The sequence below is a fragment of the Myotis myotis genome, unplaced genomic scaffold (assembly GCF_014108235.1).
Source record: "Myotis myotis isolate mMyoMyo1 unplaced genomic scaffold, mMyoMyo1.p scaffold_m19_p_14, whole genome shotgun sequence".
NCBI lineage: Eukaryota > Metazoa > Chordata > Mammalia > Chiroptera > Vespertilionidae > Myotis > Myotis myotis.
The window spans coordinates 53,817,916-53,831,647 of record NW_023416318.1 but is presented as its reverse complement, the minus strand read 5'-3'; the positions used below and the strand labels follow the sequence as shown (position 1 = coordinate 53,831,647).

General features: G+C 53.4%; 1 protein-coding gene across 2 annotated transcripts in view; it reads right to left on the bottom strand.

Annotated features, from left to right (window-relative positions):
• The window catches only part of MBOAT2 (membrane bound O-acyltransferase domain containing 2), a 59,036-nt gene extending 50,947 nt beyond the window's left edge, over positions 1-8,089 (bottom strand). The window contains exon 1 of one of the 2 annotated variants that reach the window (XM_036335411.1): positions 7,939-8,089. In XM_036335411.1, the coding sequence (XP_036191304.1) occupies positions 7,939-8,019 (81 nt within the window). In that variant the 5' untranslated portion in view covers positions 8,020-8,089. The remainder of the gene's footprint in view (positions 1-7,938) is intronic. The other variant, XM_036335410.1, reaches the window with a different exon arrangement.
• Between the last annotated feature and the right edge of the window lie 5,643 nt (positions 8,090-13,732).

Sequence of the window (13,732 nt, the reverse complement as noted above, 5' to 3'; positions counted from 1 at the left end):
CCCAGGGGTGCAAGAGGCCGCCCCCGGCAGGCTGCCCCCCGGCCCCCCAGCCCCCCACCCGGGGCTGGAAGTCCCCACTTGCACTCGCCCCAAGTGCGTGTGTACCTGATGCGCCGACAGAGGCTGGAAGGGGGACAGCGAGCGGAGCGGCCGGCAAAGATGGGGCCGGTCTAACCAGCTGGGTCCCGGGGTCCCGGGGGGGGGGGGTACGGGGGGAGGAGGTGACTTCTGAAACAGGTGGCCGCAGACACGCCTCTCAGAGACACTGGAACTGATGAGCCCGCACTCTCAAAGCCAGCCCGGGTCAGGCTGCCCGCGAGCCCCGACGGCACGGCTGGGAAAGGAGCCGGACCTGGGAAAACGCGAAGGGGAGAACCAGCTCTTCTCTCTCAGTGCCGGCTGAGAAGGGAGAGGAAGGCCGCACCGAGGGGCCGGACGACGGCTCTGTCTCTGTAGCATCGGGTAGAGACATGAGGAACACTGTCACACGCACACCAGTCGTCATGTTCCGCGGGATTTCAATGCCCCCCAGACCCCCTCTCCCCTTTACGGTGCCCAAAGCACCCACCCGCCCTCTGACGGAGGCACCTTAGGAGGACGGGAGGGGGCGTTCCTCTCCCTCCATCTCCCTCCCTCAAGTCCACCGCAGGCGGCCTGGTGGTCCCTCTCTGGCGGCCCCTGCTCCCCCAGGCAGGCAGCCCCTACAGCCCCGCTTGGGGTCCTTTCCTCGCCCCTGCAGCCCAGGGGGGCTGGCACTGGGAGACGGCTGTATTCCTTGCTGACTCCCTAACCCGCCATAGCTTAGTGGTAAGTGGTTCTTAAGGTCTCCTTGGTTACCTAGTTCAACCCGCCTGCCGCCAGAACCCTGGCCGGTGCACAGACACTAAGCAGAAGACAGATTCCAACCAGAGAGCAGCCGTCTCGCGGGCGTTCAGCAAAGGTCAGAGGCCAGGCGCGCTGGGCACGGGCGGGGAGCGCGGTCAGGATGGTGACCAGCAAGGGAGCGGGCGCCCACGCCGGTCAGCGCTCCCAGCTCTGGCTCTCCCTTTCCCCACACTCGCCGTCCCTCCCCTCCCCTCCCCCTTCCCGCACCCACACACTTACCACAGCACCATGTCTGGCTTCACCCAGGTCATTCCCAAATCACCAGATGACACCTGTGCCCAGGGCCCTGTTTGTGGCTTGTTTGATTGTAAGGAAATCTTGCCAAGTTCTGTGGCTGTGGCACCCCACCTGTCACCCCAACTGCAGGCAGGAACCGAGTGCGGGTTGTGATGACTTCCCTGAAAGCCAGCCCTGAGAAACCCAACAACCAGGGGCTGGCTTTCTGGTACCTGGTGAGGCAGCGGTAGCGGAGGGAGTATGTTTAAAGCTCGGGCATTTTAAAGAGGAAGGGAGAGGGAGAGAGGGAGAAACATCAATGATGAGAGAGAACTATTGATGGGCTGCCTCCCGCACGCCCCACACTGGGGATCGAGCCCGCAACCCGGCATGTGCCCTGCCTGGGAATCAACTGTGACCTCCTGGTTCATAGGTCAACGCTGAGATACTGACTGAGCCACACCGGCTCAGCTCCTTTTTTTAAAAATAAAGGATTTTTTAAATATTGTTATTGCTTTTTAGAGAGAGGAAGGGAGAGAGAGATAGGAACATCGATGAGAGAAAAGCACCAATGGGCTGCCTCCTGCACGCCCCTACCAGGGATTGAGCCATCACCCTGGGCGTGGGGCTGACTCGGTCCAGGGGGCGGCACTCCACCCACTGAGCACCCAGCAGCTAAGAGCCCTGCTCTGAAAAGGCTCATCCTGAGAGCGTTACCCATTTCTTTACCCGTAAAATGGGTTTGTTGGAGCACAGAACTGCAGGAGGATTCAAGAGGCTGATGTTCTGAACCATCTCCTCCCTAACATGTCATTTCACGGACTGTCTACATAGGATGCAGTGAAAATATACAGAAAAGGCCAGTCAGCAAACTGACCCAAAAGGAAACGGGGTTTTTTTAGAGGCCTCTGCACGTCTCTTACATACACACGCGATTCCGCCCCAACCATGACACCCAGCGGGTCTGTGTTCGGAAATCCTATCCCCCACCTTCTCCTTCGAAAATACATGGGCAGCCCAGATCTCAAACAACGCCCTGCCACAACTATTTGCCACACGTTAAGACTATAAATTAAAACTGACCTTTTACTCAAGGTCAAATATATATATATATTTTTTTTTTCCCTTGAAGCTCAGTACTTCAAGCCTTGAATTTTATCTGACTTCAGAAGGTGCTGTGAGGATTCAATGAGATGATATGATGCAAGTGAAAGACATGTGGAAGCTGTAAGGAGGTACCCATTAAAGTTACTGCCTGATTCTGCAGACTTCGCAGCATACAGCAGGCTGTCCCTCCCATCTTCTCCTCCTCCGAAACTTTCAGAATACCCGAGTCTCCCTCTTCCCACCCAAAAAGTAGAGCATGTCATCCCTAACACAATGACCCTGCCCCCCAACAGGGCTGTTCAGGGCCCCCCAGCCCAGCATCATCCCCAACTGGCCCTCTGCCAGGTACGTCATGCTGACGTCACGTCACTGGGGAAATGGACTCTGGTGTCACAGTGAGTACAGCATCACGGGAAACGAGGAAACAATATGGCTAAAAGAGAAAGAAACGATGTTTCTTGACAGATGCGACTTCATGGGTGTTCACCAGACTGAGTGTGCCATCATTTCACAACATATACAAATAACAGGTCAGGATATGTATCCCACGTTCAAAGGCCGTTAAATCGCGTCGTTTACCCATATCTTCGGGAAAAATCACTTCTACTGTCGTGGCCAACAACCCGCTTTCCTATTTATAATGGTCTGGCCCTCTAGCAACTTGAGGGCGAAATTATAGCTAATTTGCCTGCAAACGTCAGGGGGTCATCATAACCTGGCCCCTCAGTGTGATGTCATATTGTCCACTATAACCCCGTGTTTTCAGGCCCCCCGTGCGCACTGGGTCAGCCTGCGGGTGCGTCAAGAGCATGTTCTCGAATGAAGAAAGCCTGCCATCTCCGGCGTGGTCCTCACCTGGGGTGTCTGCATTGCTGGTTTTGCAATAGGAAAAGGGCTAATAAATCACCTCTTTCAGAACCCTGCCCCCTTCCCCGAAAAAAGGAAAGAAAGAGAGAGGGAGGGAGGGAAGGAGGAGAGGAGAGGGGAGGGCTGGAGAGCAGGCTCAGTAACTCGGAGGCGCGGGTCAGTCCAGTGCAATAGAAGCAATAGGCTGAGGTCGTGCAAACACTATCAAAGCTAGGTTGATCGTCCTCCCTAGTGGCCCGCCCTCTGGGGTCTGTTGAAAATGCGCCACATCAGCAACTGATGAGGAACGCAAGGAGGTTGGCCGGTATCGGGTGTCCTCAGGCACCTTCTTTGCTCCGACAGGCTCTCCCTTAGCCCAAGCCACCCTCCACCCAGCCCTTCCACGCTGACCGCCCTAGAAAGGAAGCCCTCGGGAACGGAAGGCCTCGAGGGCAGTAACATCGGTGCTAGACGTGTCCTATTTTAAAGCATCATAGACCCTCCCTTGCTACCAGCTTTTTATTTAAACTCAAGGCCGGCTGAACAAGTACTGCGGCTGCCCCAAGGACACCTGGAGTTCCGGGAAAGATTACTCAGGCAGGGGTCTAAGTCGAGATCTTTCTCGCCTGCTCCTTGCCCGGCCTTCTTATTAAACATTATTTCCTCCTCTCCCTCCCATATCTGCTCTTACACAGGGTGGGGCGTAAGTAAGTTGACAGTTGTGAGTAGGCAACACACAGAGCTTACGCCTGTATGATTACGACTTAATTACTGCATTCTTTTACAAATGAGCCACTGTTAGCCTACTTTTGCCCCACCCTGTATTCCATGGGTACCATTAATTTTATCATTTCATAAATTCTACACTCTAGTAAAAAAGTTAAACTATTTTTCTGGCCCTACGGGGCTTTCTCTTTGTCTGGGATCAAACAACTACTTTTCTTTTTTAAAATATATCTTATTGATTTTTTACAGAGAGGAGGGGAAAGGGATAGAGAGTTAGAAACATCGATCAGCTGACCAGAATCGAACCCGGGACCCTTGAGTCTGCAGGCCGACGCTCTATCCGATGAGCCAAACCGGCCAGGGCTCAAGCAACTACTTTTATAACCTCCTAAATTTTCAAGACACTGTTAATTAGTTCATACCAAATTCACATACTAACAAGTTATATTTTTACACTTCGCATTTCCTGACTTAGTCCTTTTCCTGTTAAATCACACGATTTGATTACAACCAATTCTTAACCTTTCTCTAACGTGGATTCAATTATTTACATATTACAAAAGTTACTTTCTATTTTGCTCAATTTTAAAATAATGGCTAAAGAGTATATATTGATGCAATTTTGCAATTTTACAATAAGAGTTTTTAGTTATTCCAAGAGCTTTATTTTTAAAAAAGTCAACTCTTCAGTGCTGGAAACGATTTATTATCACTATATAAAAAGTTAAGGCTTTTGTTGACATTAATTCAAGATTATTAAGACTTGCTTTAAAAAAAAATTTTTTTTTAATGGGCAGAGGACCTAAATACACACTTCTCCAAAGAGGACATACAGATGGCCAATAGACTTATGAAAAGATACTCAACATCACTAATCATCAGAGAAATGCAAATTAAAACCACAACGAGATACCACCTCACAGAAGGGCTACCATCAGTAAGTCAACAAACAACAAGTGCTGACGAGGATGCGGAGAAAAGAGAACCCTCGTGCACTGTTGGCGGGAATGCAGACGGGTGCAGCCACTGTGTAAAACAGTATGAATCTCCTCAGAAAATTAAAAATGGAACTGCCTTATGACCCAGCAATTCCACTAATTCAAGAAGAATACCTGTGCCCTGCTGTTCATTGCAGCATTATTTACAATAACCCACGTGCCCGTCAGCAGGTGAGTGGGTGAAAGCTGGGGGGCATGTACACCATGGCATACTACTTGGCCACAGAAAGAACAAAATCTTACCATTTGCACAGGATGGGTGGACCTAGAGAGTATTACGCTGAGTGAAATAAGTCAGTCCGAGAAAGACACATGCCATATGATTTCCCATATATGTGAAATCTAAAAAAATAAACCAACAAACAGAAACAGACTCATGGATACGGAGAACAGACTGATGGCTGCCAGAGGGGAGGGACTTGGGGGAATGGGTGAAGGGATTTAGAAGTGCCATTAGGTAGCTACAGAATAGTCATGAGGATGTAAAATACAGCATAGGGAATATCTATATATATCTATATCTACATCTATATATATATATATATATATATATATATATATATACACATCTATATATATAAAAGCCTAAGCAACAATTCGACCGTTCAACTGGTAGCTATGACACGCACTGACCACCAGGGGGCAGACGCTCAACGCACAGGCATGGAAACATGGAGCAGACTGATGAATCTCAGAGGGAAGGGGGGAGGGGGGAGGACGGGAAGAGATTAACCGAAGATCTTATATGCATACTAGAGGCCTGGTGCATGGGTGCGTGCACCGGTGGGGTCCCTCAGCCTGGCCTGCGGGGATCGGGCCAAAACCGGCAGTCCGACCTCCCCTGAGGGGTCCTGGATTGCGAGAGGGCGTAGGCCAGGCCGAGGGACTCCACCGGTGCATGAATCTGTGCACCGGGCCTCTATTGTAATAACTATCTATGGTGCCAGGTGGGTGCTGGAAATAGCGGGGGATCACTTTGTGAAGTACACAAGTACCTAACCACTATGCCGCACCCCTGAAACTAATACAAAATAATATTGGGGGGGAAAGACTTGCATAGGAGAAACAACACCTCAAAATCCTACACAAACGGCTCCACACACTCAGAAGACTGTCCGGATAATGAAGAAGGGAAGTCAGGTTCTAAGTCCTCCCGCCTCCCCAGCTCCCGCTGCCTCTCTCGGGGCCGAAGGAACTCGCTCTGGGTGGCTGAGATGGTTAAAGGTGCTCATTAATATTAAATCGCCTTTCAAAGATAAGCTTCATATAAATTTAAAGGTGTTAGCCCAGTAAGGAAAAATTTCATCATGTCATGGAGAGAGAGAGACAGAGACAGAGAGAATGTGAACATACCTTTCTCCCTAAAATAAACCTTGCGCCTCATCAGCAAAAAAAAAATGTTTGACCTGGTATCGGCCCTGCGCTCGCTGGTACACCAGCAGCAACCTACTTAGGCCGGGCGATACCGAACGCAGGGAAAGGCCACCGCTGGGCTCCGCTCAGAGCACAGGACTCCTCCACGGGAAGCCTCACGTTCGGATCAGCGTGTTAACAAACAGAGATGGTGACTGTGTCACGGCACAAGGTTACTTTCACTTCTGGCACTTTAATCTACCGGCACGACACACACTGTAACCGTCCAGGACGCGTGAGGGTCAGGCAGTTCGCGAGGAACCCAAAGTTATGGCTCAAATGCAAGAATTCAGATATGACTGAAATTTAAGTAAAGAATTCAGATTTGAGCATAAGGTAGAAATGTTTTATACTCAGACACACTGAGTATATTTTTTTAAAACACACACACACACACACACACACACACACACAACCCTAGCCAGTTTGGCTCACTGGATAGAGCCTCCGCCTGCGGACCAAAGGGCCCCGGGTTAGATTCCGGTCAAGGGCACATACCTCAGTTGCAGGCTCCTCCCCGGCCCTGGCCCTGGTCTGGGCTCGTGCAGAAGGCAACCAATCCATGCGTTTCTCTCACATCGATATTTCTCTCTGTCTTTCCCTCTCTCTTCCCCTCTCCCTAAAAATCCATGGAGAAATATCCTCGGGTGAGGATTACACACACACACACACACACACACACACACACACACACACACGAGGGCAGAAGCCTGTGTCATGAAGCCAGGCGCAGGAGTGGCCCCCATCCCGGGCTGTGAAACGGAGCCGGGTACAGAGGAACCCTGGATTGTGAGACCCCCAATGACATCCGTGACAACCACACACTCAAGAGGACAGTGGGCCAGGCTCCCCGGCCAAGCGCTTAGAGAGCGAGTCCATTTGAAATAACTTTCAGCAGAATTTTCGGCTTCTTACCTTGAGCTCGGGGCTAGCGCACCTCATCGTCTGTCCCCATCGGCCACCTCCCTGAGTGTCACTCGGACACAACGCCTCCCTGCTTGCTTCCCGGAGTGACCGCTGCTGCGCCCACCCCACGGACCCTCAGGCCTCTCCTGCCAGCTGGAGGGGTCGCAGTTCAACGCCACCCTCCCCTCGGGCCTGCCCGAGGGCAGGAGAGAGGGATGGGGGCTGGCTCCTGCCAGCTACAAGGTTGCAACTTTCTCACCTAGAAACCCGGGATGATGAACTCGCTGTGACTCTCCTCCATCACCTCTGCCTTCCCCCACGCGGTTGCCTCTCTCCTACACGGGCCACCCTCCAAGCACACTGTCCCCTGCTCCCCTGGTCACCGCCACGGCACGCGCGCCCAGTCCTGCTCGCTCTCCACCGGGGCACCGCCATCCTGCTTCCCCGTGGGGCAGTGAGTGCCACGCACTGGACACAGACACCCGGGTTTTCGGCCCCGTCTACACCCGTGCCCACTCGCCCTGGAAGTGGCTTCAGGGCTCCGGATCGCTGGCCACTGGGCTCGCACGCCCCGGGTCTGGGTGCCGCTGGGGCAGGGCGCAGGGCCAAGCAGGCACGCGCACCCGTCGGTGCCCCCCCTCCCCGGCCCGGGCGGCCCCGGCACGGGCACGGGCCGGGTGGGGGCTGGGTGGGCACGCCGGGGAGGGGCGGCCGGTGCCAGGCGGCCGGCGGACAATCCCAGGCGAGTCGCCCCCTCCCTGCAGGGCAGCCCCCGCCCCAGCCGGCGCCCTGGGTCCCGGCCCGTAGGGGGCGGCGAGGGCGCGGCCGGCAGGCCCGGTACCTGGTCGATGGGCAGCTGCACGGCGTCGCTGAGGGGCTGCAGGAGGGTGGAGCCCGTGGTGCTGGTGCTGGTGGTGGCCATGCCGGCCCGGCCCCGCGCCCGCCGCGCTCGGCCGCCCGCGCTCTGCCCGGCGACGCCGAGGATGGGGATGCAGCCGGCGAGCCTGCCCCCTGGCCGCCCGCGGTCGGGGCGGCGCGGGGCGGGGCCGGGGCGGGGCCGGGGGCGGCGACCGGCTGGGCCCTCCCCCCGCGCCGCGCCGCGTCCCCGGCCGCCCGCGCGCCCCGCCCCGACGCCCCGCCGCCGCCGCGCCCCCGCCCCACCTCGCGCGCCCTCGCGCCAGACAGCCCCGCGGCCCAATCGGGGCGCAGCGCCCCGACAACGGCGGCCAATCAGAGGGCGCCGGCCCGCCGCGCTCGCTCCCGCCGCCCGGGCCGAGGGGCAGGGGGCGGACCAGCTGGGGGTGGGAGGGCGGCTCTCGGGGCCGCTGCCCGGGTGGGGTGCCTGCGGCTCTCCCCCCACCCCGACCCCGTGTCTCCTCCCCGGAGGTCCGCGCACCCTCACCTCTCCCGGAGGGACGGGGCCGACAAAGGAGCGGGTGGCCGCCAGACAAAGGGCCGACGTGCGGGCCGCCGTCTACCAGCTCTGGGGGGCTGGGGGCAGCCTGGGGCGCCTTCTTCCAGCTCTGGGGGGCTGGGGCAGCCTGGGGCGCCGTCTACCAGCTCTGGGGGGAGGCCCCTTTGCGGACGCGGTGCAGGAGCCCACACTTGGGCCCGCTCAGCCGCGTGCGCCTCCCGCTCACCTTCGCGCCCCATGGCTCCAGGGGCGGGAAGCTCAGGTGGGGGCACCCCCTCACCTGTCCTGGCGGGACCCACTGCCCGCGTGCAGGGACCGCCTTCCGCAGGAAGGAGCGCGGTGTCTCAGCATCCATTCACCCCAGCGTCCATCCCGGTCCCCCACGTGGGCTGCATTCGCACACCCCTGTCTGCGGGTGGCCCTGTGTTGTAATGTGCCCCGCGAATCACACAAGGACGCCTCAAGAAGTCGAATTAAAGTCACATTTATTGCAAATCTGGGACTATGGGGGCATTTCGCTCTCCCAGATCTCATCGTGCCCTCCCAGCCCCAACACCGGATTTGTATAGGCAAAGATCACAAAGGTATTGATTACATCCCAAGGTTTGGAATGAGGAACCTGGTTTGCAAAAAGCAGTTTACAGAAGCAGAAGCAGCATGTTATCTAAATTAGTTTTGGGGTCTCCGGATCCCTGAGTCAACAGGGACACGTTAACTGGAGCCCTCTGACCTTGGGATAAATGTGCTGTCGTTCCCAGGTGAAGGACAATGTGCTTCCTAAGACCAGTGTGGCCACAACCCATGGGAAATTCACAGTACAATCAATAGGGTATTCAATCGAATGGGGTGATTTATATAATTCAGAAAATCAAAATAACTTTTCTATTGTTAAACAAAGCAAATAAGTACAGAAGCCAAACAGCAGGGTTAAAGGTAAACTATAGTTTCTACCTGAGATGATTGCTGCCGTACTTCACGTGTGCACCCCTGTCTGCGGGCGGCCGTGTGCTTCCGTGTCTGACCTCCCTGCCCAGACTTAAGCCATTCGAGTCCTGGAAAATGCAAGTGCCCACTTCTGTTTGGAAGATTTCGGAGGAGGAGGGAGCTGGGGGGGGGGGGGGAGCTGGGGGTGCGCCTTGGGGCATTCTGGACACTCAGGGTTAACAGTCTGAACTTTCTGTAGGAATCAGTAATGAATGGGAGTTTAACCACTAGCTTTAGTGCTTTCAGGCTGTTTCAAAGGCATATCAACACGTAACCCCACCACCTCCGGCAGATAGCTCTGCCTAGTGTGACCACCCGGACCTAGCAAAGCGATGGAGGCACAGAAACGTCGAGTAACTTGCCAGAGAGAGCGCAGCTAACAAACAGCAGAGAGAGGGCCACAGCCCGAGGACTCTGCCTGCAGGTTAAGCTCCTTCCTCAAGCTAAACCCTGTCCGAAAGCCTCATCAGCGGCCAGGTGCCCCGCGGCCAGTTGGTCCTGCGCAGGCCCGGGCGGAGCCACAGCACAGGCGGGAAGACCGGAGCTGCAGCGCCTCATCTCTGGGCCTTTCCGTCCCTCTGAAGAGGAGGCGGTGAGTTTGTCAGTCCAGCTCTTCCTGCCTGGCACTCTGATCCGTTGGGTAACTTACCGCCTCGTCCGGACCCTCGCTGGGAAAGGGCAGGAGGCAAACCTGCACACCAGAGCCTCATTCTCCGGGGCCGTGCTCCGCTAAGAGTTGCGGTTGATTTTACTATTTGAGCATAATAATAGCATAAATTATATATTTCATAAATTACAATTCAGAAGAGAGCTCAGAACCGTGCATGGTAAGGCTTAAAATCTATTCATTACCACCCAAGAAATACAATGTAATTCTGAAAACGGAAACTACTTTTCTCAGATTAAAAATACTACATCATGTCGTGTTCGATGAAGAAATGGAGACCCATATTTTAAGCTAATAAGTCAGGGGTGATAGCGTCAGTGTGACGCAGGCCTTCGGTCTAGTATCTGCTCATTAGACCAGAAGCTCTTAAACTGTGATGAAGGGAGAAAGAATTGAACTAATTATACACAATGCCTCCCTGTGCTATTTCAGATGACATCCACCCTATAAAGGTGACTCTCACATTCTGAGTTCTTTCAAAGCAAACATGACTACTTGGTATATTCAAGGACTGTGAGGGGTTCTATAAAGAATAAATGATGTTTATCATCAAAAGAAGAAACAGTCACACAAACAAGACAGAGAAGGTAAAGTGTTATCAGACTAGTATCGACTGGGCCCGTCCAGTATGGCTCAGTGGTTGAGCATCAACTTATGAACCAGGAGGTCACAGTTCGATTCCTGGTCAGGGCATGTGCTTGGGTTATGGGCTGGATCCCCAGTAGGGGACATGCAGGAGGCAGCCAATCAATGATTCTCTTTCATCATTGATGTTTCTATCTCTCTCCCTCTCTAAAGTCAATAAAAATATATTTTTTAAGAAAAATACCTATCGGGGTGATCACTTTGTAAGGTAATTAAATGTCTAATCACGGTGTTGTACACCTGAAACTGATATGATATTGTATGTCACCTGTAATTAGAAAATAAATGTTTGAAAAAAGAAAAGTACGAAATGAGGTCTTTTATTAAATGTTAAAATCGATAGAACATGTCCAAGAGAAAGAAATTTGTCTGGAAGTCAAAAGGCCTGAATTTTAGTCCTGACTTTTCCACTAAATAGCTGTGAACTTGAGAAATCTGTTAACTTTTCTGTGCCTTAAGCATCTTGTTGTCAAGTACGAATAGTGATAACTGTCCAACCTCACAGGAGTATTGATTATCAGCATGCAATTAATAATAACTAAGTTGTTTTAAAGTATATTAGTAATATTATATTAGAAATAGCTAGTAGAAAAGGGATTTTTGATATAGCAACCACATTTTAATAATTTACTAACTTGGGCCAAATCCTAAGGGCATTGAGCAGAGTTCACGTATATAAAATGACTGTCTTCCAGCGTTCTCATCCTCATGGCTCTCCCGTCCTAAAATGGCTGTAGTAATTAAAGATCGCTAACATGAAAATGTCCCTTCCCAACTTATTTTTAACTTTGAATAAACCACTCAGAAGAAATGAATACTCTGCCAAGTTGCTTTTGTTTCATAAAATGGTATGTGTCATGAAATTAGTGTTCCCAGGCAATGATTTTGCCTTTTGTATGCGCTTGTATCCTGGAACGACTTTGACAATGAAGGGCATTGAACCATCCTATGTAATAAAAACCTAATATGCAATAGACCGAAAGGTGGAACGACCAGCGGAACAACCGGTCGCTATGATGCGCACTGACCACCAGGGGGCAGACGCTTAATGCAGGAGCTGCCCCTAACTGTTGAGTGTCTGACCCCCAAGAGGGAGGGGACCGGCGTGGCAGCGATCGGGGGGCGGGGCTGGCCAGCAGGCGGCACCAGGCTGTTAACCAAAGTGGGTGCCAGTGGGGGGGGGCCCCAATCACCCCGCCCACCAGTTGCCCCACAGATGGCCCTGATCGCTGGCCAGGCCTAGGGACCTACCCTATATATTAGGAACAGTCTCTTAGATTTAGAAATTAAAACCTGGCAAGGCTACTCTAACACTGAAATAACAGGATGACGCACCGATGACATGCACGGACTCGGGCTTGCACATTTTGTGGTCAGCCCTGATTCTGACACTTATAACGTGTGACAAAGCCAATTACTTAACTTCTCTCTGCTTCAGTTTTTCCACCCATAAGATGGGGGAAATGGTACTACTGCTCAGAAGGATCATGTTATGTACTACTTTTCATAATCAGGGCAAAAAAATGTAGCTGCCCATACAACAGCAAGATGCCTTTCACCTGTATGAAAAGAATGGTCACTGGTGCATGCAGCGTCCCGGATTGCGAGAGGGATGTCCGACTACCGGTTTAGGCCCGACATCCCCCAAGGGGTCCCGGATTGCGAGAGGGCACAGACCGGGCTGAGGGACCCCCATCCCCGTACACGAATTTTGTGCACCAGCCTCTGGTCCACATAATAAAAGCCCCAGGCGGCTGGCTGTCATCGTTGAGCACTTACAGCCTAACTCTAACCTGAGATCAGACACTGAAATTCAGAAAGTCGCCCTTTAGGGCCTGACACAGCTCCACGGGGGCATCCCAAAGTAGACGGAACAAGACAGCGCGAACACAGGAGGCAGCAGCAGACCCGCTCGGAAGCCCTGCCTCTGCTCCTGCAGGGCAACAGCACAGCGGTTTATCCTCCTTGTCCATACATCAGGAAACTCGAAGTAAATTCAGTGGTCCCATCTTCCTAAAATTTTGATTCTCCCAAATTTCTAGAACTTTCCTCTCTTCCTGAACCCACATTCGGCCTGGGTTTATTTGTCAAAGATGCAAACGAAACTCATGCTGACTTATCGGTTCGAGAACCACATTGTCTTCCGATTGCTCCGCTGGCTTCAGGGCTGCCTCCAGGGCTGCCTCTAACTTGCTGCCTCTCTCCTCGTCCTTTCCTCTTGAAAATGCCTGTCGCTCTCAGGGGCCGGGGATGACGCCTGTGTTCTGTCTTGGAGACACACTGCCTTTCCTCCTGGGTCTATTTGGCTTTTTCCACCTTTATAGGACCGGGTCTAGTCTCAATGAGAAGGACGCCTGTCCCCTGCGCCCTCACATATGCTGAGGGAGCAGCGCGCACCCCTCTGGCCTCTCGGTATAGAAAACAAAGTGCAGCCCGGCCAGCGTGGCTCAGTGGGTGAGCGTCGACCTATGAACCAGGAGGTCACCATCCGATCCCAGGTCAGGGCACATGCCTGGGGTGTGGGCTCGATCCCCAGTGGGGGGCGTGCAGGAGGCAGCCCACCCATGATTCTGTCTCATCATGGATGTTTCTCTCTCTCTCCCCCTCTCTCTTCCTCTCTGAAATCAATAAACATATATTTAAAAAAAGAAAAACGAAGGACCAACTCCCGGGCGCCCACACGGCTGCGTCATGGCATTTGTGTGCAAGTCAGGAAGCATCTGAAAGGTAAGTCGCAGCACCCACCAGGGCTCCTCATCATCGCCGCCCACTCAGCTCCCGGGGCCTCGCCTCCTCTGTCCCGCCTCGAAGCTCAGGCCCGGCTGCTCCCCTGTAATTACAAGGTCAGCTCCCTCCCTCAACAGGCTGACTACCTCGCTGCTCAACAGTCCAGTCGGGCGAGCTGGGCAGTCACCCCCTCTTGAG